Source organism: Dichomitus squalens, assembly GCF_000275845.1.
Source record: "Dichomitus squalens LYAD-421 SS1 unplaced genomic scaffold DICSQscaffold_10, whole genome shotgun sequence".
Classification (NCBI taxonomy): domain Eukaryota; kingdom Fungi; phylum Basidiomycota; class Agaricomycetes; order Polyporales; family Polyporaceae; genus Dichomitus; species Dichomitus squalens.
This window is the reverse complement of record NW_006766892.1, coordinates 542,630-561,789: the sequence shown is the minus strand read 5'-3', so window position 1 is coordinate 561,789 and position 19,160 is coordinate 542,630. Positions and strand designations below refer to the sequence as shown.

Sequence of the window (19,160 nt, the reverse complement as noted above, 5' to 3'; positions counted from 1 at the left end):
GCTGTACGGCACAAACGAACACGCTCAGTTTCCTGAAGGCCTTCCGGCGGATCGTCGTGTCGTAGCCCAAGTCGCGAGCGACCATGTGGACCCGCACAGGTGACGACTGGTGACGGGCGCGCAATTGACAGAGAAGCCGAGAGCAGATGGTTGGCCCTTCCTTCTCGGCCGCGACCACGACCTATCGCATCAATCCTGCTGAGATTCTCAAACGACGGCGCTGTGATCCGCTGGGCCCCCAAGGGAACGTCGCAGTGTGGGATGTCGCGTGCTCCCTGGAATCTCGGGCATACTGTAAGGCACGTCGTACGCTTGTGTCCGGGCGACGACGGCTATGGGCGGTACCATTGCGAGCCCTATCGCCTCCTGCGCGTATATATACTTAACGGCAGCGATACTCCAGACTGACGACGTCCTGTCGACCGTCCAGAACGCTGCCCCCGCGCACCCTTGGCTTAAAGACCTCCGGATAGGCGGCCCTACCTTGGCACACTAGCGATGGTCCTCAAGCTCGGATTGGCGGCGTCTGCCCTTGCGGTGTTCGTCCTCGGCGCGCACGCACTCACGTCGAATGGGCGCATCCATGCAAACTTCCCTCCCCGTCCGAGTGTGCCCAAGGTGTCCGCTCCGACCGTGGAGGAGGCGGGCCCGGTGACGAGCCGGAATGGGACGGTCCTCCCTCCCTACAACACGACGTACTACTTTGACCAGTTGATTGACCACAACAACCCGTCGCTGGGGACGTTCAAACAGCGCTACTGGCACACTTACGAGTTCTACGAGTCTGGTATGGATTGGATTTGTATCCATAATATCAGGGCACGTGAATTCACAACTATCGTTAGGCGGGCCGATAGTCCTGTTCACGCCGGGAGAGTCGAACGCTGATGGTCAGCATGCCTGTTTCCAGTCAAATTGCGTATGCGGACGAACTGACGCGTGCATGACGAACAGGCTACTCGGGTTACCTTACGAACCGCACCATCAACGGCCAGATCGCCCAGCAGCAAAATGGCTCCGCGATCGTGCTCGAGCACCGTTTCTACGGTCTCTCGAACCCCTACCCGGACCTGTCCGTCGCGAGCCTCAAGGTGCACACCATTCAACAGGCGATTGACGACCTCGAGTATTTCGCGAAGAACGTCAAGCTTCCCCAGCCTAACGGCGACAAAGTCGCCCCTGGGCAGGCGCCTTGGGTTCTTGTTGGCGGGTCTTACTCGGGTGCGCTCACGAGCTGGACTGTCGTCAAGTGCGTGCTTGCTTTTCCGGTCTCTCGTAAGGACCTATGCTGATAGCAACTGCGCTGCCTGCAGCAAACCTAATCTATTCCAGGCTGCGTATGCTTCGTCCGCTGTTGTAGAAAGTATTACGTACGTCTATTCGCCCAAATGCGCCCCCGGTCGCCATGGGACGCTAACGTGAGTTCAATGCATACACAGCGACTACTGGGGATATTTCCAGCCCATTCTGGAGTATATGCCCTCGAATTGCTCCGCTGACGTCCAAGCTGTCATCGCGCACGTCGACTCCGTCTTCTCCTCAAAAAGCGAGGCGGCGATCAACGAGCTGCTTTTGGTGTGGAACTTCACGACCCTGCGCCCCCACCTCGACGACGCAGCGGGCGCTTGTGCGTGTTCATTGCTGTGTGCCTGGAAGTCATGGACGGTAGCTGACATCCCTTGTTTCAGTGCGCAACAACCTTTGGGACTGGCAATCGCTCTCCCCCAGCAGTGGTTACGGAACTTTCTTTGAGTTCTGTGATGCACTTGAGGTCAAGAATGGTGTAAGCGCTGGCCCGAAGGGATGGGGCCTCCAGCACGCCCTCCAGGCTTGGGGCTCCTTCTGGAACAACACCTACTATCCCGAAGGTAAGCAGTACCCTTTGTTACCGGCATGCAAGCGCTGATCAGTGAGGGGCTTCTCAGTTTGCGGCGATAGTGATCAAGTGTATGTGGCCCTGATTGTATGACGATGCTGGCCGGACGGAGATTAACGTGTATTTGCGTCTAGGTCCTGCCTGGGCACCTATGACCCAACTGCCGCCTACTGGACGGACACCTCGATTGACAATGCTAGTCGCTCCTGGACCTGGATAGTGTGCGCACCCTTCCTCTCTTTGACTTTGATGCCGGCGTCCCTGACGAGGTAACCAGTTGCAACGAGGTAGGCTTCTTCCAGGAGGGCGCTCCTAAGGGCCACCCGACCATCGTGACGCGCCTTGTCCAGCCTGCCTACGACGAGAGACAGTGCACGTACTGGTTCCCGGAAGCATTCCCCCAAAACGGACCCCTTCCTGTACCGCGCGTCGACGAGACGAACAAGGCGTATGACGGGTGGTTCGTCCAGGCGGACCGCCTTTTCTTCGCGAACGGCCATCGTGCGTCCCATTCACCGCACCGCATTCGGTCCACTGAGCTGTCCCGTTTGAACTGACGTGGCATGCGATGTTGCAGGTGATCCTTGGAGGGAAGCCACGAAAGCCGCTGACGGGACGCACTTCCCGAGCACGTCCCAGCAGCCGCTCGCCATCTCGGACGGGTTCCACTGCTCGGACTTGAGCACGGCGAACGGCAAGGTGGACGAGACAGTGCTGAGTGTTCAGCAGCAGGCATTGAAGGCTATTGGCCCCTGGCTCGCGGCGTGGAAGCCCTCTGCGCACTGATATGCGTAACAGTAGCTTCAAGCTTAAGGTTCGCAATGAATTACAATATTGTGGATTGCCGTATGCGATAGCTGGGCGCAATGTAGCACTGGAGCGCAGTGTAGCGAATGAGGGTGATACAGATCATCTGTCGGTTTAACTAAGCGGATATGAGGGTTCGAGATTATCGGGTTCTGCCAAACGTGGTGGGGCATAGGTGGCATCGGACTCGTCGCGAGCGCAGCGCCTGTCGGCACAGGCGTAGATACCTGTACGAGACGTAACCCGCTGCCCATGATGGCCGCCACATTCTGGGAACGCAGCGGCTGATGGCAGTCGCACTGATGGAGCAGGCTAATGTATAGGGAAGCAGCTAACTCGCATTCTGATAGCTTTGCCACAGGCCCAAGGCAGAGCGGGCGCAGTCATGGTCAAAGGGTTTGCGCTATAGTCGGTGGACCTGGGCTGCCGCCGGAGCATGGTCGGTGTTCGCTGTGGGGAAGCTTGGCGGTGTCGGTTCCCAGCTCGCTGCTTCGGGACAAGGATAGCACCATACATCTCGATCATTGACAAAGCGACGTCAGACACGCTGGGCGCCGTAGAGCTAGCGCTGGCCTATTGGAGCTGGTTCTGTCTGCACAAAGCGGCCAAAAGCCCCGGATGGTAGCACGGGAGAGGAGACAAAAGAAAGAGAGAACAAAGCCCAAAGAGCGGACGGGGAGACGTTTGTGATAGAAAGGATGGGTCGGACAAAGGACAGAGTCCGTTTGTCGCGACGGACCCTCGGCCGGCGCCTTCCCGATATGGCAGCACACGTCTGGAGAACCTCCATCGGAAGCCTGCCACGTGACCTTACCCTCTGCCCCAGGCGAACAACCCTCTGCCCAGCTCTGAATTTAATTTCTTCATTTATCTCCCTTCACGGCTTGCTTCAACTCTCTCATCATCCGCCCGCCACTCCTATCGCCAGTCAGTGTCTCCCGTATCGTCCTCGTTGTCTCCGCCATCGTCCTGATCGTCCTCCTCCTTGCAGCCCGTTCACTCTCCCACCACCCCATACAAACACTATCGCAGTAAGTATCGACGCGTGTGACGCGTTGTTGACGCGTGCTGATGACGTATCACCTTCCCTAGATGGCCCAGTCTCGTGAGGACTCTGTCTACCTCGCCAAGCTCGCTGAGCAGGCTGAGCGTTATGAGGGTGCGTGCTTTGCATTTTGTGCGGTTCCCGTCGCGCGTGGCTTATGCCTAATTTGTCGTGTCCAGAGATGGTCGAGAACATGAAGCGCGTTGCTTCGTCCGACCAGGAGCTCACCGTCGAGGAGCGTAACCTCCTCTCCGTAGCCTACAAGAACGTCATCGGTGCCCGTCGCGCGTCGTGGCGCATCGTCTCCTCCATCGAGCAGAAGGAGGAGTCGAAGGGCAACGAGGTCCAGGTCAAGATGATTAAGGGCTACCGGGAGAAGATTGAGAGCGAGCTTGCCAAGATCTGCGAGGACATCCTCGATGTTCTTGACAAGCACCTCATCCCCTCAGCCGCCTCTGGCGAGTCCAAGGTGTTCTACCACAAGATGTGAGTGTTGGCCTTTGGTCGCCACTGTTATCGTATGCTAATCGGCCCTTCGTACCCAGGATGGGTGACTACCACCGTTACCTCGCCGAGTTCGCCACTGGCGACAAGCGGAAAGAGAGTGCCGACAAGTCGCTCGAGGCCTACAAGGCTGCGTCCGATGTCGCTGTCACTGAGCTTCCCCCCACCCACCCCATTCGTCTCGGTCTCGCACTCAACTTCTCCGTCTTCTACTACGAGATCCTCAACAGCCCTGACCGCGCGTGCCATCTCGCCAAGCAGGCGTTCGATGATGCCATTGCTGAGCTCGACACGCTCTCGGAGGAGAGCTACAAGGATTCCACTCTTATCATGCAACTGCTCCGCGACAACCTTACCCTCTGGACTTCGGACATGCAAGAGTCTGGTGAGTCGGGATTGTCTGCGCTCTATTCGTGATGCTGATGGCCGCGTCACAGACAAGCCGGTGGATAAGGATGATGCCGCTGACGCCCCCGCTGAGGAGGGCGCATGATCGTGCATCGGGGGTTTCGGGCGTGAAGTCATATTTCGTGTAGTTTGTCGTAATGTCCTGCTCACTCATCATCAGCATAGTGCATCCTCATCGTATCATACGCACCTATCATTCTGCATTCCTTTTCTCTTTCGCGTCACATCTGTCTTGAGTGGCTCCCGTCGGTGTGATAATGATTGTTACGACTGTCAATGTGATAGGAAGGCCTTGGAACGCAGTTAACTCAATCGCTTTGATATGTGCGGGGAGAGCATCATGTTTGGCGTGAGGCACAGCTGGGTCTTCATTGGAAAGTCTTGTGGGACGTACGTGTGAAGCCATCAAGGCGCTGTATGGCAGGCCGCCGGCATGGCAGATTGTATACCTCAGGTGTATTACACATGTATAAACGACGTACAAGGACTGCGTCGTGAATTGTTTCAACGTGCGCTTTGTGTTTCAAGCTAAGGTCTAACATAATATGCATGCCATTGCAAAGGACTAGCACCGGGGGCTGTCAACTATGGGACGTCGTGTCCCATCTCAAACTTATCGTGACCCAAGCCATCCTGGTACCTCCGTGCCTCCCCGTATCCCTGCGCTGTCCCATGCTAGTCACACCTTGGACAATAAATGTGATTCGCGTATAACACGATTTTCGTCTAAACTTTCAAAGGCGATTTGCGTGGGGCAATGAGAAAGGCCATGATCCTACAATGGCTCAAGTGACAGTGTGCCACTGGTCGATGCCCTTGGTCCTAACAGTCGATTGCGGAGGTGTCTGAATGCGTACTTACACTGCCGTCATCGGTCACCTTCCCTACGACAAAGATATCAATTGGCATACGGCTGCGCAGCCATCTAGGTCCATTTTGCGTTCATGGATGAAATGAAGCGGACGCCCGTGTTTAGCGCCCGGTCTGTGATTGCAAGCGCTTGGTGACAAGAAGCCGCCCAAGCAAGCCTAGGCAAAGAGCAGTCAGAAAAATCAGCCAAGGTCATGATTGTTCAGTCTCGGACGATGGAATAGCAGAGGGCTGGAAAAGGAGGCGGAAGGGAGCGAGGAGGAAGAGAAGCTGGCGGAAGATGCACGCTGCGGTACACAAGGACCGATGTGTTGCTCGCCACGGGAAGCAGACGCTGATTGGCTGAGCCTGAATCGTCGCGGAATGCGAAAGTGGCGGCGCCCGTGTCGGATGCCGTGAAGATGCAGTCCCCGCTGATGCCGTTCGCTGCGCTCTCCGACAGTCGCGAGCACGGCGGACGGAGGGCGGGGCGGAGGGGGGAGGACAGGAGACGGTGTAGGTATGTGAGAGGGAGGTTGTGTATGTGGCTATGAGTCCAGCGATCAAGCGGCGGCAAGATCGGCGCTGGGAATTGAACTCAGCGAAGGTGGGCGGTTCGCACGCGGAAGGCGTCTGAGTTGGAGGACCGCTGTTCGGAGGCGGGGGGTCGTTGGCCAGAACTTGTTTCTTCCTTCCTGTCCTTCTCCACGGCCGCAATGCATGGCTCTCCCTCCCCTCGCGGCGCCGCCGCTCGCAGGGGCCGCTCCCCACGCACCCATCCCAACTCCCCCGCCCCTCCCGTTCTCCCTCCCGATTTTTCAATCAGGTCGCCCGCCACTTTCACCTCGTGCCTGACCATCGCTGTCGAGGGCGCTATTCCCATCGAACGCCCGGAGCCCGCCGCACCCTCCGCCGCGGACGCCCCCGCTCCCACCGACTCCAGCAACAAGCGGGCCCCCAGGAAATCCAAGACCGATGCCCTCGCCGCTCTGCATTCCCATGCACAGTCCAACTCTGGTGAGGAGAATCTGGGCGACGCCATGACCGAGGACGGCGGTATCCGCATCCAACTCAGAGACGGGCCCCCGTTGCCCGTCGCCCCGACCTTAGACTTGTCTTCGGTCAAGACTCCAAATACCAGACCGACGGTGCCCAAGTCTACCCCTCGGCCGTTCGGCCTCACCGATTGCCCCACGTTCCACCCTACCCCCGAGCAATTCAAGGACCCTATGGCGTATATCGCCTCGATATCGGACACGGGGAAGAAATACGGGATGTGCAAGATCGTGCCACCCATGGGCTGGAATATGCCCTTTGTCACGGACACCGAGGTGCGTGCTCGTTTTCGAGCCAGTGTGTGTGTGCGCCCCAGGCCGTAGCGCTGGTGGCGTCGGAGATGCGGTTTCCTCATGCAGAACTTGCAGCGTTTCCGCTTCAAGACGCGGTTGCAGCGGCTGAACTCCATCGAGGCCTCGTCGAGGGCGAAGGTGAATTTTCTGGAGCAGCTCTACAGGTTCCACAAGCAGCAGGGCAACCCTCGCGTCTCCGTTCCCACTATCAATCACAAACCGCTCGATCTCTGGTTATTGCGGAAAGAAGTGCACAAGCTGGGCGGATTCGATGCGGTATGGTCCTTTGTTGGTCTTTGGGCTTATCCGACCGTCATACTGACCGCCTTGTCCGTTCGTTTGTTGTGCCATATCTCACCGGCGCTTGGTGGTTCGCGACTGGTGCGTCTCAATAGGTGACGCGCGATAAGAAATGGGCAGACTTGGGAAGGCTGCTCGGATACACGGGCATCCCTGGCCTCGCAACGCAGATCCGCAACTCGTACAACCGGGTGATCCTCCCCTATGAGCAGTTCTGCGAAAGGGTCCGCAACTCGCCCGCACTGTCGCCGGTGAAGGCACGCGACGCCGCTCTGAAGACGCACACCAATATCCAGACCTCCAGCACGCTTCCCCAGCTCAGCACCTCCGACTCGACCGTTGGCGATGATAGCCCGCCTCCCAGTCCTCTCACTGCCACCTCTTCGCCCCTATCTGAACCGCCCGATGAGAGTGATTTGAAGGAGACTAACGGCGTCAAGGCTGATGCTTCTCGGCCTCGCCGCAGTACGCGTAATACCGCGCCAGACCAACTTCCTTTTGCTCGTACGTATCACCTTTATTATGCAGGATATATGCTCATCTAGAGCCTAGGAACTCGTCTTACATCAACGGCGAATGATATCTCCACGGCTGGTCAAGATCCGGACGCCCCGAAGGAGAAGAGACATCCAGCTGAGGTATGACTTGAGAGGTGAGGCACGCTCGCGATAGCTCATGTCTGTGTCGTACAGCTGCACTGCGAGATCTGCCTCAAGAAGGATCACGGTGAGCAGATGTTGATATGCGATGGTTGTGACTGTGGTGCGTAGCTGGCTCTTGTGGTGCGTCTTGAACCTTCTCCCGACCCCTCGGACCATCAGGATTCCACATGTTCTGCCTCGACCCACCCCTCGCCAACATCCCGAGGGGCCAGTGGTTCTGTCACAGCTGCCTGTTCGGAACGGGCGGTGACTTTGGTTTCGACGAGGGCCAGGAGCACAGCCTATCCAGTTTCCAAGCTCGCGACCGTGAGTTCCGGCGTTTGTGGTTCCTTAGTCATGGTCCGCAATCAGGGTCGCTCAATGCCTCCGATGCGTCGTCGAGCGCACGTGCTAACGACCCTTATGCGAACCGATTTGGGAACACGGTGGTTACGGAGGACGACGTCGAGCTAGAGTTTTGGCGGCTGGTGCAAACGCCGACGGAGACCGTCGAGGTGGAGTATGGCGCTGATGTGCACTCTACCACCCACGGAAGGTGAGGAGAGGACTGACCGCTGTTGCTGCACACTGGCTCACCGGTCGTTATCTTCAGCGGCATGCCCACTCTAGAGACGCACCCCCTCGACCCTTACTCGAAGGACCCATGGAACCTGAACAATATCCCTATCCTGCCTCAATCCCTGCTTCGCTACATCAAGTCTGATATCTCTGGCATGACGGTACCGTGGACATACGTTGGCATGATTTTCTCTACGTTCTGTTGGCACAACGAGGTATATCTCCCCCCTGTTGCGAACGAATGGCCGGACAAACGCTCACCCATCATGCCTCAGGATCACTACACATACAGCATCAACTACAGTGAGCATTTATGGAAGAATTCAGCCGCTCGTTTGTCTCATGGAATTTTGTAGTGCATTGGGGCGAGACAAAGACATGGTACAGCATTCCGGGCAGCTCAGCCGAGAAATTCGAGGCGGCCATCAAGAAGGAGGCCCCTGACCTGTTCGAGGCCCAACCCGACCTGCTTTTCCAGCTGGTGACGCTGATGAACCCTCAGCGGTTGAAGGAAGCGGGCGTCGAGGTACACGCTTGCAATCAGCGCGCTGGCGAGTTTGTCGTCACTTTCCCCAAGGCTTATCACGCCGGTTTCAATCATGGGGTTTGTTGATATCTAATCTCCATGGTCGCTGGCCATCCACTGACCGATTCTCCAGCTGAACTTCAACGAGGCGGTGAACTTCGCTCTTCCGGAATGGCTGCCACTTGGGTTGGACTGCGTCAAGCGATATCAGGAGCACCGCAAGATGCCCGTGTTCTCGCATGATGAGCTGCTCATTACCATTACGCAACAGTCACACTCGATTCAGACAGCCATGTGGTATGTTCGTCATCATACTGTCGCGATATGCGGTGCTCACTCACGGCACACCGATCAGGTTGAACGACAGCCTGCAGGAGATGACGGACCGCGAGATGGATGCCCGCACGCGTGCGCGATCGCTCCAGATGGGCGAGGTCCTGGAAGAGACGGACCGGGGAGACGACCAGTATCAGTGCGCCACCTGCAAGGTCTTCTGCTATCTCTCCCAGATCACGTGCCCGTGCACCTCAAAGATCGTGTGCATCGACCACGTCGATCAGCTGTGCAAGTGCCCGCTGGCTAACCACGTTCTCCGGAAACGGTTCAGCGATACCGAGCTCCAGGACATCCAGGCGAAGGTCTCGGAGCGCGCGGCGATTCCTGGCATGTGGCGCAACAAGCTGAAGAAGCTCCTTGACGAGAGCCCTTGCCCGCCTCTCAAGAGCTTGAAGGCCATCTTCACAGAGGGCGAGCGCATCCAACATCCCTTGGCGGAGCTGAACTCGCTCCGGAAGTGCGTCAACAAGGCGAACGAGTGGCTGGAGGCCGCGAATGCCATCATCATCCGTAAGCCTACTCGGAAGCGGACCCGCAAGTCGCGTGGCCGTTCGTCGACCGTGAACGGTGACGGCCCGAGCTCCGACGCTGCTGAGGAGATCATCGACAAGCCTGAGCGTAGTCTGGACGACCTTTACGCCCTTCTCTCCGAGGTTGCCAACCTCGGCTTCGATGCCCCTGAGATTGCCCAGCTCAGGAACATCGCACAGGAAGCCGAGGAGACCCGGAAGAAGGCTCGCCTACTCCTCGACATGGAGCGGTCGGCACGCGACCGGGAGGCATTTGTGCACGATTGCAGGCGCCTCATCCTGCAGTCCGCGACGCTAAACGTCACCGTCGACGAGATCGTCGAGGTCGACAAGATCGTGCTCCGCGAGCAGCTTTTGAAGGATCTCGACGTGGAACTTGAGGACGACAATCTCACTCTGGAAGATGTCCGTCAGCTCGTTGGCCGCGCCGACGCGTGCAGTCTTCCCATGGAGCACTCGCAGATGCAGCGGTTGCAGGCCTTGTACCAGGCCGGTACGACATGGGAGGACCGGGCGCAGCGGTTGCTGGAGAAGAGCGATCGGACGCTCGAGGAGCTCGAGGAGTTCATGAAGCCGAGACTGAGCGGGTTGCCGGTCGACCCTGAGCTTCTTGAGCGGATCATCGACCTCCGCAAAAAGGGCAGAGAGTACGAGAAGCAGGCGAAGATCTGGCTGCTCGCTGACGCTAGGGCAGAGAAGCCCAAGGTCCAGGACGTGGTGAAGCTCGTCGCTGACGCCCAGAGAGACTTCGCCATTCCTGCTGTCCAGGACCTGCAGCGCACTGTTGCTTGGGCCCAGGACCTCGAGACGCGCAGCGAGGCCGTACTCAATGCGACTTATAGCGGGGTGGACGAGAAGGACATCTTCGAGACGATGCAGACATGGCGGGACTATGCCAAAAAGCACCTGACCATGTTTTCGCTGACCAACTTCTCCAAGCTCGAGTCGCAGCTTGAGTCACACAACCGCTGGATACAGAGCCTTCCCTGGTACTGCAAGTCCCACAACGATACGCACGGTCAGCCCATCTTGGACGATGTCGTCGAGGCTACTCGTCCCGAGGACGATCTCCCTCCGAGTGACGAGTACTTCACCTGCATCTGCACGACTCCCGTGCGTCCTCCTGCTCTCGGCCAGGTTTCCGACGCGGTCCAGTGTGACCACTGCTTCGCACGATTCCACGGCGTCTGCGCTGCAAACGGAGGCTCTTGCCCTTTTTGCGATCACCACCACTGGAACGGGACTATTCACAAGGAGCGGAACTGGCACTTCTGTTATCTGCCGACGATATTGATGCACGCGCCCGACATAACCAAGCACTACTCCGAGGAATGGAAACAGCTCGAGATCATCGTCCATCGCGTCGACCGTCTCTGCGGCGTGATCGGCCAGTTCGTGAGCTTCCTCGGCCAGCCCGCCAACCAACGCGCCGAGTACATCCCGCAAGTTCGCCACTACATGCGCAAGCTGTACAAGATCCAGTTTGCGGTGTCGCCCAACCCGGAGGTCTCGTTCGGCCTCGATCTCGCCTCGCTTCATCGCGTGCTCGCCGGTCAGCCCGTGCCTGTGCGGATGAAGAAGCGCAGACGACCGAAGTTCGTCTTCGGGCAGGATCAGGACAAGGATTGGCTGGACGGAACACGGTGCATCTGTCGTGGGCGCACAAACTACCTGCTGAATTACCCCACGGTAGAGTGTGAGCTTTGTGGTAAGCTGTATCACGGTGGCTGTGTGTTCTTTCCGGTCGAGGCCGGGCGTGGTGCGCGGTTCATGTGTCCGCTCTGCTGTGTCAGGAAGAATAGAGTGTACCCGTACTCCGAAGTGCGGGTGAAGCATGTCGGTGAGTGTCCACGTCCTCTGCTATGAGCCAAAGGTGCTCATGCGCAACTTTGTAGACAACCCCGACCCAGATTTGTTCGTAGACACCAAGGAGATGCTCGATACCTTCAGCAAGGATATCATTTATATGCGCCTGCCACCACCCTACACTCAGACCCTTTTCGTTGACCTCCTTCGCTTCACCCCCGGACAGCCTGACAACGTCGCTGCGAACGGGCCTCCCATCTCTGCTCCGTCAACAAGGTCTCTGCCCGGGTCGAGCAATGGTCCATCTATACCGGTCACGAATGGCAGTTCCGCCCATCCCCGATCAATGCATCCTCCTCACTCTCATCACCACCACCATCATCATCATCACCACGCTATATCTGCCCCACCACCGCCCGCGTCTCCTTATGAGAACGGGCGCCCATCATCCTCCAGTCATGTCCCGCCACCACCACCATGGGCTGCGACTAGCAGGTGGAGTTCCGCAGCTGCTGCTGCCGCGCCTCCAGGTCCCAGCAGGGCCATTCCTCCGCCTACTGAGCAGCTCAGGTCTCCAATCACTGGCATGCAAACGCCACCACTAGCTCCGCGGAAGCGCAAGTACCCAGACGATATACCTCAACATGGACCCCCACCTGATGACCGCCTTGCCCCTGCGCCCATCATTCGTTCTCCGAAGCGTCTTCACTCCACGGTGTCGACGCCTCAACCTTCCGCTTCCCGTAGCGGCCAGGGCATGTCGCCGTCTCTCGCGATGATGCTTTCGCCGACACCTGGTGCAGACATGCGGTCACCGACCCGGCAACCACCACCTACTTACAGTCGCAGTATCCCACCGAGTCCAGGGGGCAGGAGCGGACCGACAGAGGACCCACATTATGCCTCCCGTCAGCAGAAGATGAAGCTAGCCTACCCTGGGCAACACCCCATTCCCCGAGCCGAGGACGAGCGATGGGCTTCTCAGATGGCTCATGAGACCCGCTCCCCTCAGATTCCTCCTCCGCCTCGCCACTGATTGTTGCATATCACTACATGAAGACTGATTCCTTGCACATATCGCTCACGTGCTGTCCTCATACATATGGCTTGCTCGTGATACGTATCTCTCCGCCTCCTCGTTGCGCATGCTGTATCCCGCCATTCATCTCATTTGTCTGCTTGCTGTGCTGATTGTAGTCCTACTGGGTAAATCTATTCTGTTTATCGGGCACGTCATTGGTCGCGATCGTCATGCTCCTTCACTTCTAGTTCTCATGTCTAGAGATTAGGGCCCGCGATGCAAGCGTGGTGGCCTGTATGTAGTTACATGTCTGCCATGAATATACTCCTAAGATATGATGTGATGTCGTCTCGTGGAAACATGAATGTCGCGTGAATGTCCCTTGATAAAGCAACAAGAACGGCGCAGTAACTGAATGCACGAATCGATGAGTGTCCATGACGTTAACTCCTCTACCGCCGGACCATGAGCTTGTACGTTGACCAACCAGCGATGATGGCGAAGGCGGCGAGAACCGCAACAATAGCACCGAACCAGTGGAGGTTCTGTGCATCTATCCATGAGTTTCGTGCCACAGACGGGAGAATACCAACTACTCACGCCCACGTCTTGACCCGGTACGTGCACGTTCATTCCCCACAGACCAGTCACCAGATTCATGGGAATGAGCACTGTACCCAGCGCTGTGAGTTTCGACAGCACGTCGTTGATCTGGTTGTTCGCGTCCGTCATCTCAATCGAGATCTGGGCCAGGTAATTTGAATGCGAGCGCGACAGAATCTTCTCGTAGTGATTCAAGTTCTGTGTCATCGTGATCAAGTGGTCCTGAATGTCGGAGAGATAGAGACCGATGTCGGATGTGGGTGCGACGCGCCAATTCTCGTTACACCGTTTGGCCAGCCCCTTTACGACGTCGGCTTTGTTGCCCATCAGTCGGAGAAGGCCCATGACTTTCTTGCGACATGTGCCGATCCTGGAAGACTCGCTTCAGCAGCGTAAATGATGTCGATCTCTAGGCAACTCACCGCCTCAACATATCGCTTTGCTCGGCTTCTCTTAGGATTAGCACAAGCTCGTCAATGCTATCGACCTCGTATTCAATGCTCTGAATGAGCGGACCAAACGCATCTGTGATGTCGTCGATGAGGGCGTAAGATATCCAATCGGACGTGACGGATATGTAGTCTTTCAATTGCTTAATTCGTCGCCGAACGTTCTGTGGATGGGGTGTTGGCCTAAAGTGGAACTAGAATTTAGTCGTGTTAGACTCCTACCGCTAAGGAGATATAATGGGATGCATACAGATAGGATGCCGTCTCGGAATACGATGATATACATGTTGAGGGGCTCCAGGTGCGTCGGGCTGTACGGATCTTGGTCGAAGCCGCGGAAGCAGACGAAATAGTAGTTCCGGAAGAGCTCGATCTTCTCGCGCGTTTCCTCCATCTGGATATCTTCCGTCGTCAGCGGGTGGATGTTGAACACCTGACAAAAGTTTACGAGCATGCCGTCAGCGGGGATCAGAAACAACACGAGGCGACCCAATGCAAACCTTGCTGAGCAGCTTCATTTCCTCGTCCGTGGGCGTAAGGACGTCCAGCCACCATGTATGGCTGTCAGGGCTGTTATCCTCTCCTGGTCGCCTATCCCCTGGTGGTCCTTTCGGCAGAGAATTAGGCATGCCGTTTGTGATGTTTGGTGGGATAGGAGACGTCGCCCCAGACTTCGGGAGAGATTCTGTCATACAAGCCACGTTCCGGTGGAGAAGGGACGGACGCGTACTGTTCGCATGCGACGTGCTGTTCGAATTGCCTCCGCCCTGGAAGAGGTCGTGGAATGACTGCCCTTCCGCGGGCAGCTCGGACAGGCTCCGCGCGTGGATTGTCGCCGAGAGCGCGTTCGAGTAAAATGAGAACCGGTATGGTCGATCGTGCCCGGACCCCGGACCGCCTCCGCCGCCGAGTCCGTAATGGTCCTGCGCACCTCGGCGCGAGTCGGGCAGGTTGTCGTAGGATGGCACAGCGCTGAGCGTCGTCCCCAAAGCCAAGTGTGGGGCGCGCGAGGCCAACGCGGGTGGCGGAGCATTGCCCTGTTCGAACAGAGCCATCTTTCCCCTTCTGGGAGCGGGAGAGCTGATGCTCAGCTTCCGCTGGCGTGTGCGCGGCAGCATGAACGGAATTGACGAGTCTGTCATCTGAGACCCAGGCTCTCCGGGCTGCGGCTGTTGCGGCTGCTGCTCGCCTGTACTCGGAATGGGAATGTTCGTCGACGACGACGCTTGGGGCTGCCGATAGTCGAAGTCCGGTGGTGACGCGGGGGTTTGGATGCCTAGTCGAAGTTTCTCGTCGCGCGAAAAGGCCTCCATGAGTGCGAACTCGTATTGAGGCCTGTCAGAACGCTCCACTGTCGCTTGATACATCGGTAGGCCACCCATTGTCGTATCGTCCCCGAAGGGAGCCTCGAGTGAGACCAGCAGAGCGGGGTCATGGCCGGAACTCAGATGATTTACCAGCAGCTCCTGCCCTGCCGTACCCGGGTGCTGGTACTGCCCGGGACGGTCGATGTCTGGGCGAAGCAGAGCCGTACCTCTTGCCTCGGATATGGCGTTCTGCTCCTGCAATGATAGCGTAGGGAATTGGTGCTCTTGGAAGGGAGGGTCGTCTGCAGAGAGCCGACGCTGGGTTGGACTAAGTGGGGCTGGGGCTATGGGAGAGGGCATGCCAACTGTCCCGGAGCGGGCGCGGGACAGCTGTATTGCCATGTCAGCATCCATCGTGCGCTGGCGTTCGCGAGCATCAGGATCGTTGGGGTTGTACGACCGGGAGAGAGTAGGCGAGAGCCGCGGGCGGGAAGAGCTTTCGTTGATCTCGCTTCCTACACTTTGACGGCTACGAACGGGGGAGTGGTCGGGGCGCAGTGCCCGAGGAGAGCTGGAAATAGAGCCACTGAGGATGGACACGTTGTCGGGAGGGGAAGCCATAGCTGCGGGTTTCTCTCTGGGACCTCCGGGTCGAAGGCGGGGCAGGCGGTCGCGGCGGTCTCGGAAGAGGTTCTGGTTTTAGAAAGACCAGCAGAAAAAAAGTATCAAAAGCCCAGGAAAACGCACAAGCTCAGATATCCCGATGATGAGAGCGCAACCCGCTACGGACGAAAGGGGCGGATGAGAGGGGGAGGGTGAGGAAGAGGGAAGGGGCAGCGAGCGGAGGGCAAAAGCATGACGTTGGGCAGCAACAGAGGCGGGAAGCGCTCGTCGGTGGGTGTCTTCAAGTCCTCGATGAGTAGGCTCCTCGCCGCCCTCACGCTTTTCTCCCTACTCGCAGTTGCCCTTCTGTACTTTGCTGGCTTAGACACCTACCACTCACTCTCACCGCAAGGATGTCGCATGTCATGGATGTGGCCTTCCTATGTGTTACAGAATAAGTTCGATCACACATGGACCCCGCTTGCGCGTCGGTACAGTCTGTGGCTTTACCGCGAAGGGAACCTCGAGAGCAACGAGGTGCGCACGCTTCTGAGCTATAACAACATGGAGGTCTCGACTGAGTTCTAGTAGTTGCATGGCGTCCCCGTCCTCTTCATACCCGGAAACGCCGGGTCGTCGCACCAGGTTCGCTCCATAGCATCCTCGGCTGCTCACCAGTACTACTCCGCGCCATACCAAGTATCACCGGAGTTTACGAGCAAGGGCTATACTGGTCTCGACTTTTTTGCTGGTGAGTGCACGCTGCTTGCATCAACATGATCGCTGAGCCGTACCCAGTGGAGTACAACGAGGATCTGTCTGCCTTCCATGGTCCGACCATTGACTCAGAGACCGCATATGCAGCACGCGCCATCGACTATATACTGTCCTTGTATCCCGCAGGCACGTCCGTCATCGTCATGGGTCATTCCATGGGCGGAATTGTCGCTACCGCTCTACTCCCAAATCCCAACATCTCTACCATTATTACCATGTCCACGCCGCATACCCTCCCTCCGGTACGGTTCGACCGCCGCATCGACCACATATACGCCAACAGCCACAAATTGCTGGCTTCTGACCCGACGCCCATTTTATCCCTCTGTGGAGGCGCGACCGACCTCATGATTCCGTCCGAATCCTGTGTATTGTCATCAGCTTTTGGAAACTTCAGCAGCTCTGTGTACCGACGCACTGTGTTCTCAAGCGCGCTGGAGGGGTGCTGGACCGGCGTTGGACACCTTGCTATGGTGTGGTGTCACCAAGTTCGCTGGCGCGTCGCCCGCGCGGCGTTGGAAATCGCAGCAGCGAAGAACGTAGAAGGGCGTGCAGCAGCCCTGGACCTATGGCTGCGGGACGGGCATACCTTGCCGCCTGTACATGTTCCCGATGACGTTCACTTGCGCCGAGGGTTGTACCACTCTGTGCCACCCAATCAACACCTCTTGGTCCGCGACCCTGATGGCTCGCAGACCTACCTCCTCCCATTCCCAAAAGCTGAAGAGGGCCGAACATCGCTCAAATTTGTTCTGTACGCATCTCAAGGGTCGATGCCACCCGTCTCACCTCGTCAACCTCTTCCGTTCCAGGCGGCAGTCCGCGTGTGCAAGGAACACGATGAAATCTCATGTTCTCCGCTGACACCATCCACCCTCAAGCTCATCCCTAGCCCTATCCCGGGCTCCCCTTTCCCGGTACCTGGTGAAGGCGCAGACGAGTCTGAGGGTGTTGTGCTGTTCGAGGCCGATGTTGCTTTGGGCACGAACTCATACGTCGCCGTGACTGTGGAAAACGGCGATAAACGAGGTTGGATATTCGGCGGATTTGCCGAGATCGAGCCCATCAACATCGAAGTGGGTCTGACGAGTAAGTTTGCAGCTTGTCGCCATCCTACCGTGTGGCTCACATTGACGAGCGCAGGCCTCCTGGTTTCTTCGGTCGATGTCGCTGTACTAAGTGGTATCCGTTGGCAACTCAATCTCCCCAATCTGCCGGCAAACTCCCTGGTTGTATATCGCTTGACGCCAAGATACGACCCAAATCCCTCCTGCACACGTACGTCGTACGTAGAATTTAGATAGCTTGATAGCTCACTCGGCTCGCTACAGCTGATGCCGTGTTGCTACCCCTTCTTACCCACCAGTCGCATCCATCTGAGACGCACTATTTCCCACTTGCACCCAGCTTCTCGAGGCGCATCCTCCTACACTCCCATTCCGCTGCGCCGTACATTGCGTCCGACCACCCTTCAGGTCATGTGCTGACTATCCATTCGTCCGGCGAGTGCCGCGTGAGTGAATTAGAGCTGAGTGTGGATTGGTGGGCAACCATCGGTCGCTGGGGTACACGATATGGAACCGCAGCTGCGTGCTGGGCTGTGGGCATCGTTGCTGCACTCATGTGGGATACATGGCGGCTAGTGGGAAGTGGCGGTAGGCTTTCACTGACCCTGTCGGCCAGGCACCAAAGCTCATTGGTTCGGACAGCTCTCATTCCAGACGTGCGGTCGTCCCTGGACTTGTTCGCGCGCAAGAGACTGCCATATCTCGTTATTGCATCATATTTCATCTCCTTTATACCACTGCGGGTAGGTATCTGGCTGGGTAATGGAGGAAGTCCGCATTTCGCATCGCTTGCGACACTGCTACTCCCCATAACATTCGGATTAGTATGCGTGATGTGGTGGCTTTTGCTCATTCTGCTCTGGCCATTACAACGCGTTCTGAAAATATTCGGAAGGTAAGGCCTCTGCTAGACCTATATTTCTGTCGGGCTCACGAGCAGTCAAATGCGATACAGGCGCAAAGAAGAACCTACTCTTCGCCGACCCACTACAGCTCTCCTATCGATGGGGCTCATATTCTTGGTTATTTTTATTCTCGTCCCGTGGCAAGTCGCATTCCTTGGCTGCTGGCTCATCCATTTCTATACCTGTGCATCATCACTGGCGGAACTATCTTCGTATCCTTCACCTGTTCCTGGTACCGAGGCTGTCCCACTCGTCCCTGTACCCTCGGATCCTACACAAGCATTCATTGAAGCCCATGATGATAATACGCCCAATCCTCCGACTCCGACTCGCATCTCGCCGCTACAGCAGACCAATGCGCAATTGCACTTGTTGCTGTTTATGACATGGCTACTGCCCCTGGTGGCGCCTGTGCTCGCTGTATGGGTCCGCACGCTCGCGACGGCAGGGCTCACAACGCCCTTTGACGGCGATCACAACTTCCTGTATGTCGCCCCATTCCTGGTACTCGTCGAGGTCTTTGGCAGCGGGGATGCGAGCATCGGAATAAAATCATTCTTGTGAGTGACACCCTTGGTTTCAAATGCCGTTTCATGTCTCGCGTGCTGACGCGCTGTCGGGCGTATTCCAGCGGAAGCGAGCGCCAAGAACGCGTGTCGCCGAGGTGGGGGATGGCGGCGCTCGCCCTCGTGGCGTTCTTCACCGGACCGAGGACGACGTACATGGTGTTCGAGACAGCGAGCGTGGCGATGGGCTGGGCGGTGATGAGACGGATTGCGCCTATGTACTGGAGTGGGAGGACGTGATGCATGAGACTACTATAGACAAAATCAGTACGCAGCATAGTGCTGTCGGCCACATTTCGGAGAGAC

General features: G+C 57.4%; 4 protein-coding genes across 4 annotated transcripts; all 4 read left to right on the top strand.

Annotated features, from left to right (window-relative positions):
• Positions 1–152: 152 nt before the first annotated feature.
• Positions 153–2,791, top strand: DICSQDRAFT_85063 (peptidase S28). Its single transcript, XM_007364943.1, has 10 exons — positions 153–787; positions 846–890; positions 955–1,249; positions 1,314–1,370; positions 1,440–1,627; positions 1,689–1,868; positions 1,926–1,947; positions 2,011–2,097; positions 2,154–2,377; positions 2,454–2,791. Exons 1-10 carry the CDS (start codon positions 499–501, stop codon positions 2,660–2,662), a joined length of 1,596 nt encoding a protein of 531 aa, XP_007365005.1. The 5' UTR covers positions 153–498; the 3' UTR covers positions 2,663–2,791.
• A 653-nt stretch (positions 2,792–3,444) lies between these two features.
• Positions 3,445–4,725, top strand: DICSQDRAFT_169323 (14-3-3-domain-containing protein; the record flags this gene model as incomplete). Its single annotated transcript, XM_007364942.1, has 7 exons — positions 3,445–3,456; positions 3,510–3,610; positions 3,675–3,714; positions 3,776–3,842; positions 3,908–4,214; positions 4,274–4,617; positions 4,670–4,725. The coding sequence occupies 7 exons, from the start codon at positions 3,445–3,447 to the stop codon at positions 4,723–4,725; spliced, it is 927 nt and encodes a 308-aa protein (XP_007365004.1).
• A 1,484-nt stretch (positions 4,726–6,209) lies between these two features.
• On the top strand, positions 6,210–15,217 carry DICSQDRAFT_154681 (uncharacterized protein; the record flags this gene model as incomplete). The annotated part of the gene is made up of 17 exons (XM_007364941.1): positions 6,210–6,289; positions 6,316–6,820; positions 6,914–7,114; positions 7,234–7,642; positions 7,691–7,776; positions 7,831–7,900; positions 7,960–8,335; positions 8,393–8,573; positions 8,634–8,661; positions 8,715–8,962; positions 9,018–9,181; positions 9,240–11,590; positions 11,646–13,122; positions 13,178–13,550; positions 13,603–13,823; positions 13,880–14,062; positions 14,130–15,217. The coding sequence occupies 13 exons, from the start codon at positions 6,210–6,212 to the stop codon at positions 12,590–12,592; spliced, it is 5,646 nt and encodes a 1,881-aa protein (XP_007365003.1). The 3' UTR covers positions 12,593–13,122; positions 13,178–13,550; positions 13,603–13,823; positions 13,880–14,062; positions 14,130–15,217.
• A 634-nt stretch (positions 15,218–15,851) lies between these two features.
• DICSQDRAFT_58255 (PGAP1-domain-containing protein) lies at positions 15,852–19,094 on the top strand (the record flags this gene model as incomplete). Its single annotated transcript, XM_007364940.1, has 8 exons — positions 15,852–16,076; positions 16,131–16,290; positions 16,338–17,405; positions 17,460–17,594; positions 17,648–17,971; positions 18,026–18,278; positions 18,339–18,848; positions 18,926–19,094. 8 exons carry the CDS (start codon positions 15,852–15,854, stop codon positions 19,092–19,094), a joined length of 2,844 nt encoding a protein of 947 aa, XP_007365002.1.
• Positions 19,095–19,160: the final 66 nt, after the last annotated feature.

Excerpts from the sequence above, each read along its gene's own strand:
- DICSQDRAFT_85063 (XM_007364943.1), top strand. The coding sequence starts at position 499 with ATGGTCCTCAAGCTCGGATTGGCGGCGTCTGCCCTTGCGGTGTTCGTC. Across the intron at positions 1,628-1,688 it reads CGACGACGCAGCGGGCGCTT|TGCGCAACAACCTTTGGGAC; the intron begins GTGCGTGTTCAT and ends CCCTTGTTTCAG. Across the intron at positions 2,098-2,153 it reads CGCTCCTGGACCTGGATAGT|TTGCAACGAGGTAGGCTTCT; the intron begins GTGCGCACCCTT and ends CGAGGTAACCAG.